This window comes from Anolis carolinensis, chromosome 4 (genome assembly GCF_035594765.1).
Source record: "Anolis carolinensis isolate JA03-04 chromosome 4, rAnoCar3.1.pri, whole genome shotgun sequence".
NCBI lineage: Eukaryota > Metazoa > Chordata > Lepidosauria > Squamata > Dactyloidae > Anolis > Anolis carolinensis.
Genome location: NC_085844.1, coordinates 122,769,954 through 122,792,608, shown reverse-complemented (window position 1 = coordinate 122,792,608; position 22,655 = coordinate 122,769,954). Strand labels below are relative to the sequence as shown.

Below are 22,655 nucleotides of genomic sequence, written 5' to 3'. Positions count from 1 at the left end.
TATTATTGCTGCCATACTAGAAATTATCGTTTGTTTAAACTTGTGTTTGAAAGAATAACATTACAGCATATCAGTTCAGTGAGTGTTATTTTTATTCATTGGCTATTTTTTCCTGCAACTTTTCAAATACTGTTAAAATCAATTGAGTATGGCAATTTGTCCTCTATCTGTCCTCTCCTTTAATCCTTCCTTAATCCTGCTTGAGGAGATTACTGGTAGCATGTCCTCACCAATAAAGAACAATCTGTTGTTTACAATAGGATTTTTCCTCCCTTCCAGCAGGTTGCTCCCAGGGGAATGTGATGTCATATATTTATATCCTTGGTCTAGGTATGACTCAGGAGAGGAAGCTGCACCATATTCTCTGGGTTGATAGTAATTGGCTTTAAAATATATATATATATATATATATATATATATATATATATATATATATTTATTTATTACTGGGAGAAAGTTGAATAGGTTCAGTAAACAGAATAGCTGTTTCCTTTCGTCCTTATCTGTTATATATCTACTCAGTCAGTTTTAATCATAAAATTTAAACTTTTGTCCTATGTTTTCATTTTTTTTCTGAATATTTTAATATGTATGTTATAGAAATATGTTTTAATATGTTTATTTTATGGAGTGCTTACAATGATTATATGTTTTAACTATGTTGTTACCTGTCTTGAGGAGAGGCCGGTAACAATTATTATTATTATTATTATTATTAATAATAATAATAATAATAATAATCTCTTTTAACATTTACCCTGAACGCTCTGTTAGGTCATCAGATAATAATAGCAGTAGCAGCAAAACCATCATGCTTTACCCCATGCTCTATGCACAGCTACATGTATGTCATTCAAATATTCACACATTTGTATGTAATCTTCTGTTTTCTCATTTGAACACCATGCTACCTAATCAATTTCATCTAATACTTGTTTCCTGTAGCTCAGTTATAGCTAAGTCCAAGTTTCTGTGTTTGCAGTTTTCACTGTTAGATATAACACAAGAAGCAGTCAAGAGGAAACACCCTAGTCAGGTCACACATAATGTTTCATATGTATCAGTAGTCCCAGAAAATCACTTTCCTTGTTTAAAGCATCTTGTAGAGTGACTTATTTGGAACATTTCATGCATGTTGTGTACTGCTATTGTTAGTCTGGAAACTGGCATCATAAAGACAGCGTCAAACAAGCTTAGGAGTTTTACTTCAAAAACGGAAACCTACAAATATAGGGGCACACTATTCAGCTATTTTGGAAATAACGGTTAGTCAACCTATGCAGATTCATTCACATGCAAGTCTTGTGGTGTTCAGTGCAACTTATTCCCTCAAAATGGGGTTACAATACTTGTTGAAAGCCTAAATTCACTTGCTAATTCAAAGTAGAATAGACCCATGTATCAACGGACTGGAATTAAATCTTGATTTATCCTAATGATGCAGTCCTGTGCAAATTACTTTGCACACATCAAAAAACAGAAGTATTTCTGTTTGTTTGATGCAAGCTCATTCTAACAGAAATGTTTGTACGTTTGTGAGATATTTGTCAGAATTCATTTTTGATCTGACATATTGCATGAACAGCAGTGGTTAGCTGTTGGTCTATAATGTATAGAAACCATAATGAGATTGGTCACTGCTTCATTAATAGCCTTTTGTGGGGGGTTTTTTACCTACAGGGTAGAGAACATTTGAGCATCTAGATATTTCATTCATTGGCCAATCTGAGCACTTAAAAGCAATCATTAGAGTTTCCATTTTTTTTAAAAAAAACAAACACCCTAGTTGGTCCAAAGATTGCAGAGGGAATTTTGATGCTAGGAATGAAGTTTATCTTGATGCGCTATTTATTTCTGTAATAAGTTGTATAAAGTTAGTTTAGATACATTTCATTTGCATACTTATTTTTATACTAAGAAAACATGACTTTAGATTGCTGTTTTGTGTCAATGTATTTTTTCATAAAATATAATTTAAAAAATATTTGCATTGTTTTTCAGGATGTCTGTAAGAATGGCAGCATTACTACTACGTTATTTCCGGATATAGCAGTTGTAATACTGGGAAAGAAGACTGATGACTTAAGCAACTACTATGACAGACTACTCACTCATGTAACAGCACATTCAGGAAAATTACAATTTCAACATTATTTAGAATTTGGCTGGGCTGCTATTACAAAATGAATCGCTACACAACAATGAAGCAACTTGGGGATGGAACTTATGGCAGTGTGCTAATGGGGAAGAGCAATGAATCCGGGGAGCTTGTGGCCATCAAAAAGTAAGCTTTGTTAAATCACCATCCTTTTTAATGCTTCATAGTGTGGTCTGTACATATCTATTCAGAAGTAAGCCCTACTGTGGTCAGCATAGCATTTATATAGAAGTACTAGGTAAGTATGTGTCTATATCCAGTGTGATTGATGTTTGAGAAACTTTAATACAGTAATATTAATGAGAAAAGAGCAGTCTTATTGTGCTCTTTAAGCCATATAGAAATTTTGTGTAATTAGATTCTTGGTAACCCATGTTGCATAATTCAAGTCTGTTTTTCCCCACATTGATGCCTGAGTAAAATATGTTGAGATGGTTGATCATTTAATGTGCTTGGGAGACTTCCTCTGGCTGAATGAACTGTAACCTCAGGACTCAAAATGCTAGTAGTGGACAAGGTATTGACTTCCTGAAATTAATGGACTGTCATTCCCACTTTCCATTATTGTCATGTTTACAATTTAGACTTAGTAATTTGTCTTGAAATTAATTAAATCAAATTTAAAATTTAAACTTACCTTAAGTAATGATGTTGCTCCCCTTTTTTGTTTTCTGTTTGTGTTTCCCCTGTTATTTGAAGTAGGATTTCTTCTGTTTTTTTATTTCAGAATGAAAAGAAAGTTCTACTCTTGGGATGAATGTATGAATTTGAGGGAAGTCAAGGTAATGCCAGTTTTGAGATAAGGGTTATATCTGAAACCCCTTGATTTGGTACCTTATTTTTTGCTGTTACTGTGTGCCTTCAAGTAATTTTCTTGTGGTGACCCTAAGACGACCTTATCACAGGGTTTTCTTGGCAGATTTGTTCAGAGATTTTGTGCTTGTGGTTTTGTGCTATACATCATGATCTTCCAAATTGAACCTCCCATTTTATTGCTGGTACTGAAATAATGGTAGACTGTTGAAGGAGCGATCTTTGGGGCAGTAGAAGTTGTTTGCAGGTCATTTTTGAATTATATTTACCTAGCAATGTTGTTGTGTTAGTCCAAAGCAATTGTGCTAGAAGTTGTACGCTTTCAAAATTAGGGCATTGATGATATATTGTATAGATTTTTTCCTCCACAGAAATATACATACTGCATTAGTAAGGATTTCATTCTGCTAGTGTTTTGCTGGAATTTAGCTGTGGTGCTCTCGTACTTAAGCACCTTCTACATGGCCAGATTATCCACATTATTTGCTTTGACCTGGATTATATTAGTCTACACTGCCATATAATCCAGCTCAAAGCAGATAATCTGGATTTTATATGACAGTGTAGAATGGGTCTTACTGTGGTGTATGCTATAAAGTAAGTTAATGAAGACCGGGGCCCTTTCTACACAACTGTATAAAATCCCACATTATCTGCTTTGAGCTGGATTATGTGACGGTGTGGACTCAGATAACCCACTTCAAAGCAGATATTGTGGATTATCTGCCTTGATATTCTATGGCTGTGTGGAAGGGCCCTGAGTTACCCATACCTCACCTTAGAAGTGCAAACTTGCTTGCTAAGTGCAAACTTTTTCTTGTTCGTTTAAAATAGATCAGAGGGAATTTTGCAGAAATTAGGAAGACATTGCACAGAAATATTGGATAGCTCAGAAGGTACAACAGTTATAAAAATCATGTCTAAAATCTGATTACAATACTTTAATTTAGGGTAATGTAAGCTGGGCAAAAGGTCAGCAGTTCAAATCCGGGGAGCGTGAACTCCCGCTGTTAGCCCCAGCTTCTGCCAACCTAGCAGTTTGAAAACATGCCGGCCACATGACCTTGGAGGTGTCTTCGGACAACGCTGGCTCTTCAGCTTAGAAATGGAGATTAGCACCAACCCCCTCCCCCCCATAGTCGGACACCACTAGACTTAATGTCAGAGGAAAACGTTTACCTTTACCTAAGCTGGGCAAACAGGACTCCTGTTTCATTAACAAAAAACATAATGATTGACAGAGCGGGTTTACAGTTTTATGATAGCCATGTGTGGAGCTAAATGGACCTTTTCATATTTTTCCAGTAGCAGGTTAGATTTTATTTGTGGTTTAAATTCTAAAAGTAAAGAGATTTATTTACATTTAGGAGAGGCAAGTAGCCTCATGTTGAGCCTTCTTAATGTATTTGCTCTGAACCCTATTTTCTATATGGTGAAACTGGGGGTCGATTTAATTCCAGATTGCTGACTTCTATTCTGCTTTAGGATCAAATACAGCACCAAAATAATTCATTTTGATGTCTTGCAGTCTCTGAAAAAACTTAATCATGCTAATGTGATAAAGCTGAAAGAAGTTATTCGAGAAAATGACCACCTTTATTTTGTCTTCGAATATATGAAGGAAAATCTCTATCAGCTAATGAAAGATAGGTATGTATGCTTTTAATACCTAGTACTGCATCATGTTTCATAACATTTGTCTGACATTTTTGAGTTCTTCTTAATTCTTCTTAATTTTTATCAAGGAAAAACAATTGATATTAGAATAATGTAGAAATATCAGAATTTGAATAGAATGTCAAAAACCCTGAAGCAATTGTGTCATTTGTACTAATCCCACTTGTTCTTATTTTGATATAAAGCATCTTAATTTTGCTCACTTATTTTCTCCTGAGAAAAGCAATTATATTACTCATGTTTGTTTTGGTTTTCCATTTGTGGTTTTAGAAGGGAGTTGAATTGGAAATGTGATTCCTATTTATCTGTCATAGGAAAAATGGAAAACCTTGAATATTGCTGTCATAAAAATATATCTGCCAATTAAAATTTGTCACAGTTATGAACTATGCTGTGATTTACACTAGGTTTTAATTATTGTTAACCATTTTGGCACCGTTAGGTTGCAAAATGGGATCTGAATTCTCAAGAACAAATATTAATATTAAATACTGTCTCTTTATATCAAACTATTAAGATCTCTTATTTGTTTTAACTAAAAAAAACCCTGCTTCCTAGACAGAGAAAATTTTAATGTTATCAAATGTGTTGATGTGATTAATTTATTTACTCACAGAAATAAATTGTTCCCGGAGTCTGTCATCAGGAACATTATGTATCAGATATTACAAGGCTTAGCTTTTATACACAAACATGGTAAGTTTCCTGCTACTCTGATTTTTTTTTTTTTCTACAAAGAGAAGTGAGTGTAGGTGATGAGAAAGATTTATTTGTAACTGGAAAAATACTAACTAAAAGATACTTCAAGCCCTGAAAGAAAAGTATTGTGTATTTGTAATTAAATTATAGCAGCATCTGAGTTAGCAATTCTTTCTCTGCTTTTTTGTATGCTTGTTCTGAAAGAGGGTTTTTTTACTTCTCAAGTCTGACTATTTCATCTTTTTTTTTCTTATAATGATTTGTCGACTTTGGCTCATTAATTTGAACTTTAACTGTCTCACTAGGTACTTCAACAGGTACCCTTATGTTAACTATTTTTAAAACAGTTATCTAATTAAAATTATTCTGCCAGTTGGCAGGCCTAGATTTTAGTCATGTAATAATGCATGCTTTAAAGTCTCTCCAGTTCGTAAGCTTGCATAAATATCCAATGTGCCACAAATCAAGGTATTCTAAAATCTATATTTAATTTTAAAGCAAAATAAAAGTGTATTTTAGTGATAGACATTCAGGTCCATTCCCTTTTTGAGATAGAATTTACACAGTGATCTTCTGTTTCTTTGTTCATTCATTTTCTTTCTTTCTTTGTTTCCTGGTATGTTTCCAAAGGATTTTTCCACCGAGATATGAAACCTGAAAACCTTCTCTGCATGGGCCCAGAACTTGTTAAAATAGCTGATTTTGGACTAGCTAGAGAACTGAGATCTCAACCTCCATACACTGATTATGTTTCTACTAGATGGTGAGTGTATTATTCAGTAGGGTCGTAAATTGTCTCATCTGCACAAATGTATTCAGCTATTTCTCTTCACCACCATAGGTATCGTGCACCTGAGGTTTTGTTGAGATCTTCCGTTTATAGTTCTCCTATTGACATATGGGCTGTCGGCAGCATCATGGCTGAACTGTACACACTAAGGCCACTTTTTCCGGGAACAAGTGAAGTTGATGAAATCTTCAAGATTTGTCAAGTGTTAGGAACACCGAAGAAGGTTGGCTGTTTTGAAAATATACTATTCTGCTTGCGGGAAGTAAAATGCATGGATACTAGTAGGGACTTTCTGTTTTTATACTGCTTATCAGTTTTATTTTATTTCACTTTGAAAACTAATTAGGATTTTATTAAAAGAATTTGAGGTTTTTCCTATTGTAAGACTATTTCCTTTGAAACAAATAACTTTTAATGCTATAGTTTATAATAAATAAATAAAATTTTATTTGTATATCGCCCTATCTCCTCAAGAGACTCAGGGTGGTTTCCAATACAACAGAAAAGATACAGCAAGTTAAAAACATACAGCAATTTGGACATAGTTTATGAGACTAGCTTCACTATTACATGAAAAGACAGATGACTTTAAATATGTCATTCTGTGAAAGAGCTAATGCATAATTTTGTATTTAAGGCATGTTGTGTAAGATTACATCTTTCACAGATATTTGTCCTTTTGAGATATACATTATTTATCTTGTTATTTTGAATAAACTAACCATAAATAGGAAAGTAGTCCTTCAAATAGGGGTGACTGGCATTTCTGTTGGTAATATGCGGGCCATGTGAGTGAGCTGTTGAGTGTGGCCAGAGGTACATTTACATTAGAATTAATGCCGTTTGACACCACTTTAATTGCCCTGGCTCAATGCTATGGAATCATGGGAGTTGTAGTTTGGTGAGACACCTGCACTCTTTGGCAAAGAAGACTATTGACTTTGTAAAACTACAGTTCCCAGGATTCTATAGCAGTTAGAGTGGTGTCAAAATACATTAATTCTACAGTCAGTTGCACTCCAGGGCACGGACTTACTTTTCCCTCAGTTTATCTTACTAAAAACCCACATGAAGGTGGTAGCAGCAGGGAAACAATGATCTCGCTTAAAACCTATTCAAGAGTAGCTGTATTGGACATACAGCAAAATACAACAAAATCCATAAAACAGCAGTATCTTTATTGTCTAATGGCAATGTATAGATTACAAGCTTTCCAACATCATCACTTTTCTTCTGTGCTGAATTTTGTATTTTGTTTAATGATGATATTATTATTATTATTATTATTATTATTATTATTATTATTATTATTATTATTATAGCTATTATTATTGCTATTATTATTATGTATTTATTTACTTTATTTATACTCTGCCTTTCTCTCCCTCTCTGTGGGGACTAAAGGCAGCCAGCAACCACACACTTTGGTCCCCATTTAAAACAAAGCAAATTAAAAAGTGCTGTGTAGATCAAGTTAAAATACAATTAAAATATAATAAATACAATTAAAATACATTTTAAAACACACACACACCCCAATCACTCCCCAGCAGCATGCACCTTGTCTTTCTCCAAATGGTAGGTAAACTTGCCTGCGGAAGGGTAGCAGTGATGGTGCCATTCTGGTTTCTCATGGAAGGGGGTTCCACATCCTAGGAGCAGCCACTGAAAATGAATTTCCCATGCTCCCACCAAACACACTTGAGTGGGAGGTAGGACAGATAGAAGGGGCTCTTCAGCAGATCGTAGATCTCTACCCGGTTCATAAAAAGAGATATGGTCCTTCAGATAACCTGGACCAGAGCCATGTAGGGCTTTGTAGGTCAAAACCAGCACTTTAAATTTTTCCCGGGAACGTGTTAGCAGTCAGTGGAGCTGTTGCAACAGAGGAGTTGACCACTCCATATAGCTAGCCCTAGTTAGTGGTTTGTCTGCTGCTTTTTGAACCAACTGAAGTGTCTGATCACTTTTCAGATTTGTTTTCCTGCATCCAATCTATTACAGCTGCCAGGCACCAGTTTGCCGCAGGAACAGTTTCCTTGGAATTAGGTGGAAAGGAGCAATATAGTTGGGTGTTATCAGCCTATTGGCAGTACCATACTCCAAAACTGGAGGTTCATATGTATGTTAAACAGCATGGGGGACAAAACGGGGACCTAGGGGACCCCACAGGCAGTGGCCAAGGAGTCAAACAGAAGTCCCCCAGTACCATCTTCTGAGAACATCCCTCCAGGAAGGAATGGAGCCACTGAAGAACAGTACCTCCAAGCCTCATCTCAGAAAGGTGATTCAGAAGGATACCACAGTCAACCTTTCTCTTGGACCCTTCGAAAGCATCTGAAAGGTCCAGGAGAACCAACAGAGATACACTCTACCTGTCAAATTCTTTGTGTTGGTCATCCACTACAGTGACCAAAGCTGTTTATGTCTCATAACCAGACCTAAAACCAGACTGAAATGGATCTAGATAATCTGCTTCATCCAGGAACCCTTGGAATTAATAAGCCACCATGTACTCCAGTACCTTGTCCTGAAATGGGAGATGGGAGATTGGCCTATAGTTGTCAAGGACAGTGGGATCTAGAGAAGATTTATTTAGAAGAGGTCACCACAACCTCCTTGAGGCCTATAAAGACCCTGCCCTGATGGAAGGAGGTATTAATCACTTCCCTGACCCCACTCCACCAGCCCTGTTCTGGCCTATTTTATGAGTCAGGAAGGGCAGGGGTCTAGAGCACATGTGGTGTCCCTCACCTTTCCAAGGATCCTGTCCACATCCTCAGACTGCACAAATTGAAAAGTATCCATCTATACTGGACAAGCAGGAGCCAAGGTTACATCCATTGGAGCTGTATCAACTGTGATACCAAAGTCAGTTTAATTATGTTGCTTGCACTGGCTCGCTGAGACTCTTTCTCCACTACAATGGAGGGAAACAGTAGATAAGGCACTATCTACTATTTGATTGGTTTGCATGTAGCCTATGGTTGTCCATATATGCTTTAAAACAATGAATTTTATTTTGAGATGTAACCTGATAAAAACACTCATAAATAAAGCTTCTTTTCTCAAACTTTCAGAGGCACTAACAAGCTTGTGCAAGTTTAAATTTTAAACAAATCTAAAATCATTTATAAATCTGCTCACAAAGTTGAAATGTTACCTTTGCTCAAGGTTACTGCTTGTTGTCTACAGCAGATTTCTCTGCCATATAACACAACGAACATTGACTGTTTACTTAAGAACAGCAGCCTAAAAGCCTCAATTTTAACCCGATTTTCAATAACGGAATGAATAAGTTTATATTATTATCTTAATGATTACTTTTATGTTATTCTTTTTTAACAGAGTGATTGGCCAGAAGGATACCAACTTGCTGCGGCAATGAATTTCCGTTTCCCTCAGTGTGTTCCCCTGAACCTAAAAACTCTCATTCCAAATGCTAGCAATGAAGCAATACAATTTATGAGTGATATGCTGAACTGGGATCCAAAGAAACGACCTACTGCAAGTCAGGTATATAAGCCTTATAATATTAGTCTGAAGGCTTTGCTTCTACCATCTTGATATCATGACGAAACTATTCAGATATTATTTATGCATATTTTGTAAGATTCATTGTGACTCCTAAATTAAAGTCTGTCCAACCTAGAAGGAAGTGGTTGTCAAGATTCTTCTAGGTCAATTTACATACACAATATACAAAACATAACTAAGTACATACGCTAGAACCAGCATGATGTAGTGGCTTGAGTGTTGGACTACAATTGGAGACTAGGGTTTGTATCCCCATTTAATCATGGAAACCCATAGAGTGACTCTGAGCAAGTCATACTCCTCTCAGCCTCAGGGGATGGCATTAGAAAACCTCTTCTGAACAAATCTTGCCATGAAAATCTTTGGTTTTCCATAGGCCAGAAACAAATTAAAGACACACAAAAATGTATTTTGCTAGGTTCATTTCCTTGTGGAGATGTTTCTGAATTCTTGCACTAGATAACTAGAAGCAGTATGGGCTGGATTTCAACTAATAATGTTCCCTTTTTCTTCAGGCACTGAAGTATCCTTACTTCCAAGTGGGACAGGTTTTAGGACCACCTCCACAATATCTGGATCAGAAGCCCTCTCATCCCAAGTCATCTCAACCTGCAGAGCTAAAGCCATGTCTACCCAAGATAGACACTGTAGCAAAACTAGAACCTGTATCGAAACCAGAATCCCAACCTTCATCAGATGAACCTGAAACATTTCCACTGCAGTGTCTGTCAAAGAATAGCCAACATCCCCTCCAGGCAATTCAGCTGCCACAGAATGCAAACAATCAGCAACCACCAAAACAGCCACAGCCACAGTCATTCCTTCCTGCCATCAATAAAAACTCAACATCAGTAAGTTGTCACAAAGTAGCAATCAAATAAAAGATCTGCTATACCAGGAATGCTCCATTCATGATGTTTTGAGTCCAGTTTCTCATTTTTATTTCTTCAAGGTGGCTATATTAATGATAGAAACACATTTTAGTTAAGATTTGAAGTCAGTTACTACTTTTTAAACCTCCCCCATATTCTTTAACAGTCACTTTCCTTAATCTTAATTATTTTTCTTTGATATGCCATTTCCTTTTTTCAAATCTCTTGTCACAGATCTTTCCCTTTACAATCTCTAGCATATGCCATTGCTCACTCATCCTCCTTTGTGGGAGTTGGGTTTTAAGAATATTTCTGCACTCTCAATTTTCAGTCATGTCTCCCCCCCCCCCCCCCCCCCAGGTCTTACTTTTTAATTTTCCTTTTGTATTCCCTGTCTATCATCCCATTCTCTAGTCCAGTGGTTCTTAATATGTGGGTCCCCAGATGTTTTGGCCTTCAACTCCCAGAAATTGTAACAGCTGGTAAACTGGCTGGGATTTCTGGGATTTGTAGGCCAAAACACCTGGGGACCCACAGGTTGAGAACCATTTCTCTAGTCCTTGCTAAGCTTGATATCAGCAATTAAAAGGACTTCTGCTTTCCATTACATTTTCAGTGTACATTTGTAATACAAAATCTATGAAATGTCAAAGATAAATGTAGCTTTTTTAATGTAATAAAACAGAAGCCAGTGGTCACAGGACCCTCAAATGGTGGAGTGGGCTTGAAAAGCTGTCGGCGTCGATGGGGTCAGACTATGTTAAAGACCATGGATAGTTGGGATGATTTTGATGATTCAGAATTTGGAATTTCATATTCTAAGAAGCCCAGCATTGCTTTATTACATGAAAAGAAAACAAAAGAATCTCTTTTTAGGTAAGACATTATATTCTTTATAACTTTTTAATTCGTTCTTGACATTTACATTTCACATGCATGAAATATTTTTATATATATTTTAATGTGAACATATGTTTTGAGAGTCTTTAAAATAATGGATGCTTTCCTGCCCATGCATTCTCCTTCACTGTATTGGAAGGTCCTAGACTAAAGCCTAAATTCTTTGTTCTGTTTAATGCAGGGAGAGTAAATAAGGAAATAATAAGTTTTCCTTCTTTTTTTCAATCCTGCCTGATTACTTTTTTAAAAAAATTAGTGTTCACCACAGAGCTCCCTATTTTACTGGTTGCTATTTTCTAATGAACTTTTTAATATACTGATCACTTTTTTATCTATTAGAAAATCCTTGCATATGATGTAAGATATTTGTAAATCTTTTAAAGTGTACTCTTCTTTTGTTGAAGGAATGTAATGTTCAGTGATAAATTAGGTTTTTAATAAGTTAGTGGATTGACATTACACTAGAATTGTACCTGTTTATGCACCGTAGCACGGAATATGTAACAACTTGTTGTGTGTAGATGTGTATCAAATTTGCTGAGGTTATTTTTGCAGCATATCCCCATCTGTTCTTTGCCTTTATCTAATTCTGATATGGTTGTGATAATCATTAAACACTTGTAGTGGCTCATTTACACCTTAGATATAAGCCAAAACATGTGGGCATTTGAATGAGGTGTGCCTCGTCCTTTCCTTCATTCCTTTTAAAAGGAAGTCTCTTGGGTAATATGCAATGAACTCACAGAAAATGTAAGCAACCACATTTTATTGCTTGATACTGCAAATGGAGGTAATTGTATTAACAAAGAGCCAGCAGAAGAGTTGTTTGTGCATCAGTGCTACATTTCATGATAGAAAAATATGAAAACTTTTGAGACAAAGGTAATTACAGAGTAAATTTTTTCCTGGATTCCATCTCTGCAAGATCCAAATCTTGAAAGTGAGTGCTTTCTCAAACAGAACACAGGAGCTACATATAGCAGTATGTCAGATGTGTGTGAAGACCAGGCTAGCTTTCACTATATTTCTTTGTGTAGAAAGTTATCTAATTGTGTTTGTGGAATGTGAGACATCTAGTCATACAGTTTGCCACGTGCAGTCTCACAGGACACTGACCCATTTTACCACACAATAAACACCTTATTTATATTAGAAGTGGACAAGCTCTGGGAGCTAATCTTTGACCAGAAGGCCTCCCACAGTTGCATTCACCTCCATAACAAAGAAGGAAGAGGTTGAAAATCCCCTTTTGCCTTTGTAAAGCTTTTTCAAGACTGGTTGCAAGCCAAATAAGGCAAAGGAGAGTATGCCGCTTATTTTAAAGGATAATTGCCATTCATGGAAGATTTCAAGGCAATTATTGGTTGTTTGGCCATTTTCTTTTCTTATGGTGATAGGAAGAGCCTAGGATGTGCATGCAGGAAACATTAGATTGTTGAAACATCAGTTACTTAGACCCAGGGGTGACAAGCCACTAGCCATCCAGATATTGTTGGTCACAAGTTCCCAACACCAGAAGGTATAATGGCCAGAGGTTAGAGCTAATGGAGTTGCAGCAGTCTGAGACCCAGTTCATCATGACTATTGATTGCAGGCAGGTGTGTGGAATGACTTCTTGCATATGCCATTTTGAATCATGATGACACATAAGTGGTTTTTATGTAAATAGAACATTGTGGATTGTTCCCACTGAACATCTTGACACCTGTGCATCCTTACATTGTAGATGTCTGTCTTAGCTCCTCATTCACTGATAATTGGAGTAGTAGAAAACTCAGTTGTTCTGGTTCAAGGCTAATTGATATTGTTATCTTAAATTTCAGTGTTTCTGAGTCCAGGTCCCCCAGCTCTGGCCACTCAGGAGGAGAAAACAGGGTTCTGAAGAGAAATGATTCTGGAATATCAACAACATCAGCAAAACAGTACTACTTAAAACAGTCAAGATACCTACCTGGTAAGTGACCAGTTCCAATGCTTTTAATTGCTTAATGCATATTTGTTTAGTTAATGAAGTAATTGCACATAGAAGACATTTCTACCTGTTTCTACATATGTTCATAGGACAGAAGAGTAAATATTATCTATATATATAAAAATGTAATGTGTGTTTTTCCCATGGAGTAAACAACAAAACCACTGAAAAAATCACACCACATTTAGCCACAAAAGACATAGCAGATCCAATCTGTCTTTCAATTTATTTATTTCGTGTCAAAAGCATTGGTACAGCAAATACATTTCAAATAATGGAAATAAAATAAAATATAATAAAATATTGAAATGTCTTTCAATAAAAACCTAGAAAAATAAAGTCCAAATTACAGAGGACAAGGAAGAGCCGTTCTCTCCTGGCTGTCAGTCAGAAGTGTAGGCACTGCCCCCTTTAGGCCTCACTCCGTGTCCTAGCAACTCCCTCAGTCACAATGGCTGAGGGTTCACTTAGGCTTCTTCCACACTGCCTATAAAATACAGATTATCTGATTTGAACTGGATTATATGGCAGTGTAGATTCAAGGTCCTTCCACACAGTTATATAACCCAGAATGCCTAGGCAGATAATCCACAGTATTTGCTTTGAGCTGGATTATCTTGAGTCCACACTGCCATGTAATCCAGTTCAATGTGGATTTTTTTACAGTTATGTAGAAGGGGCCTCCTATAACCCAGTTCAAAGCAAATAATATAAGATTATAAGTATAATATATAAAAATTACTGTGGTATAATAAAACAGAACAATATAATCTCTAAAATCATGACAGTAAATAAAGAACAAGACTTTGAAAACAGGAATTCCAGACAGGAAACAATCAGGGCCAGCTAATACCTCCCAACAATGAATTCCCCCAGGTGGGAAGCTGAGGAGGGAGAAAAGTAGTGTGTATTATCAGAGCCGTTATTATTATTGTGTTGCTGTAAACCATGAAAATGAACACAATCTGGTTCCAAGTACTTAAAAAACTCTAAAATCAGGTCAATAAATAAAGAACAACACTCTGAAAATGGAAATTCCAGACATGAAACAATCAGGGCCAACTAACACCTCCCAACAAAAGATTCCCCCAGGGAGGAAGCAGCCAGGCTTTGAAGCTGAAAGGCCATTACATGCTAATCATTCTGGCTGACTGCAGCATTCATACTTGTCTCCAGCAGACAAAAAAGGAACAATCAGAAATATTTTATATTCATAAGCTTTAGGAAATAACATATACTAACTACAGTAGAGTCTCACTTATCCAAGCTAAACGGGCCGGCAGAAGCTTGGATAAGCGAATATCTTGAATAATAAGGAGGGATTAAGGAAAAGCCTATTAAACATCAAATTAGGTTATGATTTTACAAGTTAAGTACCAAAACATCATGTTTTACAACAAATTTGACAGAAAAAGTAGTTCAATACGCAGTAATGTTATGTTGTAATTACTGTATTTACGAATTTAGCACCAAAATATCACGATATTTTGAAAACATTGACTACAAAAATGGCTTGGATTATCCAGAGGCTTGGATAAGTGAGGCTTGGATTAGTGAGACTCTACTGTACCACCAATTCCTCAATACTTTATTTCCCATACCACTACACTTCACCACAGCAACACATGGCTGGGCACAGTTAGTATTTTATATGATTTGTTTTTCATTATTAATGAAGGTTGTGAAACTCAAGGACAAAGCTCCTGCAGCATGAATGTTGTTGGTGCCAGTTAGGGAACTATGTGTCTAGTTTCTTATGTGTACCTTATTTGCATAGCTGTTTATGCTTTCCAACCAGCAGAGATCCACTCTACCTAGTTTATTGAATCTGATGCTCAGAGAACTATCAATTGGAGGTGCAGTTGGACACAAGGGCCTGCTGGCTAAAAAAATGAAAAACCTTTTGAGCATGTTAAAATAGGTCTAAGGACTGTGATCATAATTAGGGTGAAAGCACATTCCTTTTATGCAAAATGTCTTTGGTTCAGTTCTTGGCATCTCTAGGGGTTTTGAAAGAAAAATAACTTAAATAGTGGAATGAGGAAAACCTTAGAGAGCTATTGCCACTTGGGTTAACGATAATATTTGTACTTCATAGATAAAATATTTGTTTATCCTTTAAAACAGTGGTTTCAAACAATGGGTTGTGGCTCCAAATGGCAAAGGGTTTTCTGTGAGGCCACCAGGCAGTGGTGAGCTATGAAAATTCTAAAAAGGGAAACAATCACATCATTGCATCCTCCACAGAGACTTGTTTGTGTAAACATGTAACAATCTTTCATTCATCAGGTTAGCTTATTGTGAGATCCAGGTTCATGCACAGTTTGGTGACTGGCTCTACAGAATGCGTGTGCTGCTCGGTTTGTGATTGGTCATTTCTTAGAGATACATGTACACTGCCTAGTCTTGTTTCTTGTAGGCAGCAATGTTTGTTCTTCTATACCAGTGAATTGTGCAAAATATAATAAACCATATCTCAACACAAGCAGAATGATCCCACTTCCAGGAGTCTGATGCCCAGTACATCACGTTATTTCCCTTCTTTGGCCAGCCACGCAGCCAGCCAAGAGCAATCAACCACAAGCTGAGCAGTGCTGTAAGGTCCAGACAGCATAGTAATCACTGTAGCACTACCAAAAGCTCTAATTTTAATGTATTGGGGTTGCAAGTCTCTTATTTTTAATGTATCAATGCCGCAGGTCACTTTATAAAATGAGGTCACAACTAGAAAAAGGTTGGCAACCAGTGTTCTAAAACATAATTTACATGCAAGTTCCGTATTAATTTTTAGTGTATACAGTATTCTCTTTAGAGCTGGAACCTGGAATGCAATCAAGAGTTTGCACTTTTTTCAACATCTTCCAACTCCAAAAATTGTTTTACAAAATGGAACCATTTTAATAGGCAGTACTATGTTTATTAATATTAGATGGTCCTTGCTTACAGTGTTTGGTATAAAATGTTGGATAGTATATAGTGACTCTTAAGAGTGCCTCTACACTGTGGAATTAATACAGTTTGACATCATTTTAACTGCCATGGTTTAATGCAGTGGGATCACGGGAATTGTAGCTTTACAAAGTATATTCTCTGCCAAAGAGCCTCTCCAGACTACAACTCCCAGAATATCATATCATTTAACCATGGCAGTTAAAGTAATTTCAAACTGTATTAATTCTACAGTGTAGATGGGCACTAAGTACTCTTGATAGTTTATGCCTTAAAGTAAAAGTTATATACTAAACTTTCAATAATCATTTTTCTAAGGTGTAAACCCCAAGAATGTTTCCTCAGGAGCAGCTAATAAAGAAGGTTCCCATGGTAGCTGGAACAACCCCTTGCTTTCAAAACCAATAGGAGGTCTGTCTTTTAGTCGAATCAATGCAGGTAATCAATATAACATCTTTGTAAGATTAATACGTCAACTTCAGCTTTACAATACTCACCTTGTTTCCCAATGGATGTGGTCTTAATAGACCCAAGATACATATAATTTGATAGCCTGGATCTCAATTCCTCATCACAGATCTTGGCTCCTGCACGTCAAAGAGGCATTTTATGGGCTCACTTGCCTGTGCTTTATTTCCTGGTTTGCTTGTTTGCTTTTTTATGTATTTTACATTTTCCATTCATTTGATCAATTCATTCTGTCTTCCTAAAGTGTTCATTTTCATCCTTTTCTTTCCTCTTATCTGTTTAATGCTACCTCTGAAGAAGAAAACTTAATTAAACCAATTGAAAAACTGTCATGCAAAGAAAGAGTGAATGAAAAATTAGAGGACCCAAAAGGTAATTCACAGTAATTATGTTTGGCAGAACTTAATCTTTTGTAGGCTTAGTTTTTTCTTCTTCTAGTATTTAAATTATACATGTTGATTTCATTTTTAGGGTTTTTTTATTTTGAAAAGGCACCAGTATTTAGCATTATAATATATTATGATTTCAGTCAACTCTGAGGTACACAGAAAATCGTATTTGTGCTGAAGGTGTTTTCATGCATGATCAAGGAATCTCCTTTCATGGAAGAGATTCCTAGAGCTAGAAGGCTTCATAGGGTCTTCAACAGTCTTCCCCCCTAAAAGGACAACTCAGCCCCTCACATCAGCCCATGCCCTGCAGCATGAAGCAGAGTGTTCCTCAAGAAGGCTTCATAGGGTCTTCAACAGTCTTCCCCCTTAAAAGGACAACTCAACTCAACTCCTCACATCAGCCCATGCCCTGCAACCTGAAGCATAGTGTGCCTCAAGAAGTCTTCATAGGGTCTTTAACAGTCTTCCCCCCATGAAAGAACAACTCAATTCAACTCCTCACATCAACCCATGCCCTGCAACCTGAAGCAGAGTGTGCCTCAAGCCCAGAAAAAAATATTTCTGGGCTGAATAGTAATTCAAGTAGTACTTGTCAAGCAAGAATAGAAATTGCCTATGTATGCAGATATTTAGATTGGTGAAGGTACAGGGCAAACAGAAGTTAAAATCCTTTGACTGAGATAGGAGATGGATTTATGAACTATTTTTCTTTGGAAAATAGTATGCATAGCTTACTAGTCATAGTATAATCATATACATGTCTGCTCAAAGTCAGTCTCTATGAGTTCATTGAGTTTTACCTTAGATAAACCAGACATATAGTTAATGACTGTATAAAACAGAGGTGGAAGGCTGTGACCCTTCAGATGCTACTGGACTGGATGGAGCCACTGTAGCCAATGCTGAGGAATCACAGGACTTGTTGCAAAATGTTTGGGGTGCCATACTTTGGGACATATTTCTTACTTTGTATCCATTTAACCTGCCAACCTAGCAGTTCGAAAACATGCAAATGTGAGTAGATCAATAGGTACCGCTCCGGCGGGAAGGTAACGGCGTTCCATGCAGTCATGCCGGCCACATGACCTTGGAGGTGTGTACGGACAACACCGGCTCTTCGGCTTAGAAATGGAGATGAGCACCAACCCCCAGAGTCAGACATAACTGGACTTAACGTCAGGGGAAAACCTTTATCTGTACCTAACCTTACCTAACCTTACGGAGCCCCCAGATGGCGTAGTGGACTAAGTGACTTGAAGGTTGGGTTGCTGACCTGAAAGCTGCCAGGTTCGAATCCCACCCGGAGAGAGTGTGGATGAGCTCCCTCTATCAGCTCCAGCTCCATGCGGGGACATGAGAGAAGCCTCCCACAAGGATGGTAAAAACATCAAAACATCCGGGCGTCCCCTGGGCAACGTCCTTGCAGACGGCCAATTCTCTCACTCCAGAAGCAACTCCGGTTGCTCCTGACACACACACACACACACACAAAAAAAAACCCTAACCTTACACGATGCTGAGAAGTATCCATATTCTTTGAATTTCTAACATAGTTACCAAATAATCATGAAGTAGAACATGCTCCATCTGGTTTCAAACAGGTTTCTTCCTTCTGTCCATGTGAAAGTGTGACATAGCATTAGCTATTGTATGTCTATGCATGCTGCATCCCTACACATACTTGCTGTTGTAGTTCTTCCTGAAGATGTATCACTGCCATATCACCTACTTCTTTCAACATCCAAGTTGTTCCATATCCTGCTTCAAATGGCTAGTGGATGCTTTTTTCTTGTGTGAGGAATATTTAATAATTTAGATGAAAAAGCTTCCCTCGCACTTCTGACAATATTGCAAAAAATAAGCAAGTCGTACTGTGAGACTCTATGAAGACCTGGAAGCCATGCATGACCATGGGATCAGAGTACTTAGGTAAGGAATTCATGTTTTTCATTATTTTGAGGTTTGAAATTTATTTCATTAATTTTTTTTACTATTGTTATTTTATCTGTTCTTTGCTTTACTTACATACTTTTCTCTATTTTGTATTTTTGTCTAGAATTCAGTGATGGCAATGATCCATCTTCAACGGGATACTCTTCTACATCTCTTAGAGAAAATCATCAATTTTTCTTTTTTTCTCCAATGTATAAAGATTCAGATGACTTAATTAGTGCATGATATAGTGAATAATGTGGGTGTACTCGCAGAATTTGAATGACTTTTAAAAGGACTTTCATAGATAAAGTTGGTTAGATGGGTAATCTGGGTTTTCAATTAGCCATCTCTTGCTGTATATTTTCCAGCATTTATTTGTAGGATATACAATCAAATTATATTTTTCTCCTGTACACTCTGTTCTAAACATCTTGATAAAAGAAATATATTTAAGAATTTCAATCTCTATACATAAATTGTTCTTGTAAAAAAATCATTCTGCCATTTTTTACTTTAGATTTTAGGACGGTCCTGAGAGAAGAAGTAAGAGAGAAGAGACAATATGTAAATCATACTAAATGTATTTTCTATTAAACATATGTTTGTACTTGTGTGTTGTTATTTAATTACATGGGTGTGGTTTATAATTGGACTGGGGTATACTACTTGCAGCTACCCATGGCCTTCGACCACAAATTGACCACTTTTCCACAAAACCTAGCTGATCATTCTGGAAACACACTGGTAAATCAGTTTTTTTTCTGTACATACGCATACATTACCGATCAAAAAAGGACACATGAGGTAAAGACATAAAGTGACAACTAAAGATTATATATATTACTCAGTCTTCCCTGAGACTTCTGTAGTGTTCAAGATAAGACTATTAAAAGAACAGTGTTAGTGATGGGCTCTCTATAGGCTGCCTCTAAAACCAGAACATTTTTTCTAATACTGGTAGTAAAACGTTCAGGGATGGTATGATAACACCAGACCTGTTGGGAGGAATTAGGTGAGCAAAAAGTTCAGTATGGAGAGATTGGGTGAAGAATTATGTCTCTTGCCTTGAATCTTTACTTAGTGCTTCTTCTTGCCAGTATGAGCTGCATGTCAGGTTGTTTTTTAAAAATTCCTATAGCACTTTAAAATGAATTGGTTAGACATCGAGACTTGAATAAAATGTTTCAATACACAGGGTTTTTGTAGTTCAAATTCTTTTGTTTTCATGTAACACTCTACAAAAGCATTTCCTCATTTGTTGGTTTAATTTCATTTTATGTTAGGGATAATATTCTGATCAAATTCGTATTTTGGTGGTAAATCTCTCTACTAAAAAGTGCTGTACTGGAGACGGAAGACTGAATGTCTTTTTTCCATAATGAATAAAAATTTCTACACACAGTTAACATATTTCTGATATACTGTCTTGTATGCAGTAGAAATATAAGCAAACCTGTAAAATTCTGACCAGTGGCTATATCTCAGGATGTCTTTGCTCAATTCATAGTATTTTGAAATGATAATTCAGATATTGGCAAAGCAAAGGATAGTTGTACAAAACATCCCCTGAGAACAACTTTGTGTTTGTCAACAGGAAATCCTGGCTTTGCAGGTGCTGCTTACAATGGCCCTATGGGATACATTCCTTCTTTCCATAAAAAAGAGGTTGGTTCAGCTGGTCAAAGGATACAACTAGCACCTCTTGGTCCGTCAGCCACAGGTAAGCTTCTTTTACAGTCTCATATATATCTTAGTAATTGTGAAAGAAATTGAGTCCCATCTACGAGGGCTATCCAGAAAGTAGGTTACGTTTTGGATTTTAAAAAGGATGAAGTATAGGATAAATCATTTACCATATGCAGCTGAAAGACACATTCCAATACTACAATCTCATGTAATCCCCATTGAAATTTATGCACGTTTCATATAGATAAATGAGTTTGAAAAGTACTGCTCCAGTAAATTCCCTGCTTGTGTCCTCAGCTCTTCCCCCTTCTCCCTTCCTGCAGCGTAGCCAAAACGCTGAGCTGCCAGCCACGCACCCATTGTTGGAAACGGAGGAGAGAGGCGGCAAATTTACTGGGGCAGACCTTTTCAAACTCATTTGTCTATATGAAACGTGCCTAGATTTCAGTGGGGGTTACATGAGATTGTAGTATTGGAATGTGCTTTTCAGCTGCATATGGTAAATGATTTATCCTATACTTTGTCCTTTTAAAAATCCAAAACTTTCTGGATAGCCCTTATATAATGATACTTTGTCTCTTATGAGATGAGGACAGATGTTCAACTAATGTAAAAGATGAGTATGCCTTCTGTTACTGACATTTATATCAGAGGAGTTAATCATTGGGAACTTCAGTTCTAACAGCAGTAATGTAACTATAAAGCTGTTGTCTTTTCTTAATATCCATATAATTGGATATATTAATTTTTTAGTCCTGACTAGAGTAATCCATTGAATTAATTGGAACTTAGTGGCCCAACTCTTTTGTGAATTCCATGAATTGAATAGTTTTGTACAGTTGGGACTAAACATGGATTAGCCTAAAAAGTCGTCTCATTATCTAAGAACTACTTTTGGATTAGCCTAAAAAGTCGTCTCATTATCTAAGAACTGGAGCCCCCAGATGGCGTAGTGGACTAAGTGACTTGAAGGTTGGGTTGCTGACCTGAAAGCTGCCAGGTTCGAATCCCACCTGGGGAGAGTGTGGATGAGCTCCCTCTATCAGCTCCAGCTCCATGCGGGGACATGAGAGAAGCCTCCCACAAGGATGGTAAAAACATCAAAACATCCGGGCGTCCCCTGGGCAACATCCTTGCAGACGGCCAATTCTCTCACTCCAGAAGCAATTCCAGTTGCTCCTGACACGAAAAAAAAATCAAAAAAATCTAAGAACTGACAAAATTATGTCCTTGAACTTTGTGTAACAAGGAATATGTCTTTTATGAATAATAAATTCCAGCACTACACTGCCTTAACTTTGACTTTTTGTGTCAAAGTTCTTTTACATATTTTGTACAGTATAATTTTGCATTGGCATTTGTCTATGAGTGAGTGTGTAACTTCTGTGATGAATTGTATATGCCTGATTTTTTTCCATTGTACAGTTGACTGGCAATAGTATTGAAAGAATAAAAACAGTAGATTAGATAAAATCAGAAGAGATACCCGGGAAGATCAGGAATGGAAATTGTGTAGACCATGGGCCTAGTGTGTTCCCTGTGCCTTTTTCCTTGGAAATCCTCCAGATGTTCCTCAACCTAGTGATGTGGACCACTGAGAATAGAGGTTGGGCTCCACATCTGGCATAGCAGCCCATTTTGGGGTGGGTGTATTCAAGAATTTAGGTGGTCAGGTACCTACTAGTAAGTGTGTAGACTATACCAGTGCATACAGTTTTGACCACTTAAGACCAAACTTTTCATCTATAGGCTTCTAGTTCCTCAGTCAGCCTCTGTAGCTGTGGCTTTTAAAGTCACTTTAATATGC

General features: G+C 36.9%; 1 protein-coding gene across 7 annotated transcripts in view; it reads left to right on the top strand.

Moving 5' to 3' along the window:
• mak (male germ cell associated kinase) overlaps positions 1-22,655 on the top strand; it is a 39,239-nt gene that overhangs the window by 10,198 nt on the left and 6,386 nt on the right. For 4 of the 7 annotated variants that reach the window (XM_008114982.3, XM_016995162.2, XM_008114983.3 and 1 more), the window contains 13 exons: positions 2,002-2,284; positions 2,886-2,940; positions 4,500-4,621; positions 5,265-5,344; positions 5,978-6,110; positions 6,189-6,360; positions 9,486-9,653; positions 10,190-10,525; positions 11,232-11,422; positions 13,270-13,400; positions 16,686-16,805; positions 17,133-17,207; positions 20,757-20,882. In XM_008114982.3, coding sequence (XP_008113189.1) covers positions 2,184-2,284; positions 2,886-2,940; positions 4,500-4,621; positions 5,265-5,344; positions 5,978-6,110; positions 6,189-6,360; positions 9,486-9,653; positions 10,190-10,525; positions 11,232-11,422; positions 13,270-13,400; positions 16,686-16,805; positions 17,133-17,207; positions 20,757-20,882 — 1,810 coding nt within the window. In that variant the 5' untranslated portion in view covers positions 2,002-2,183. Of the gene's footprint in view, positions 1-2,001; positions 2,285-2,885; positions 2,941-4,499; positions 4,622-5,264; positions 5,345-5,977; positions 6,111-6,188; positions 6,361-9,485; positions 9,654-10,189; positions 10,526-11,231; positions 11,423-13,269; positions 13,401-16,685; positions 16,806-17,132; positions 17,208-19,283; positions 19,770-20,756; positions 20,883-22,655 lie in introns of those variants that run through there. The other 3 variants (XM_008114984.3, XM_008114985.3, XM_062977718.1) reach the window with 2 other exon arrangements.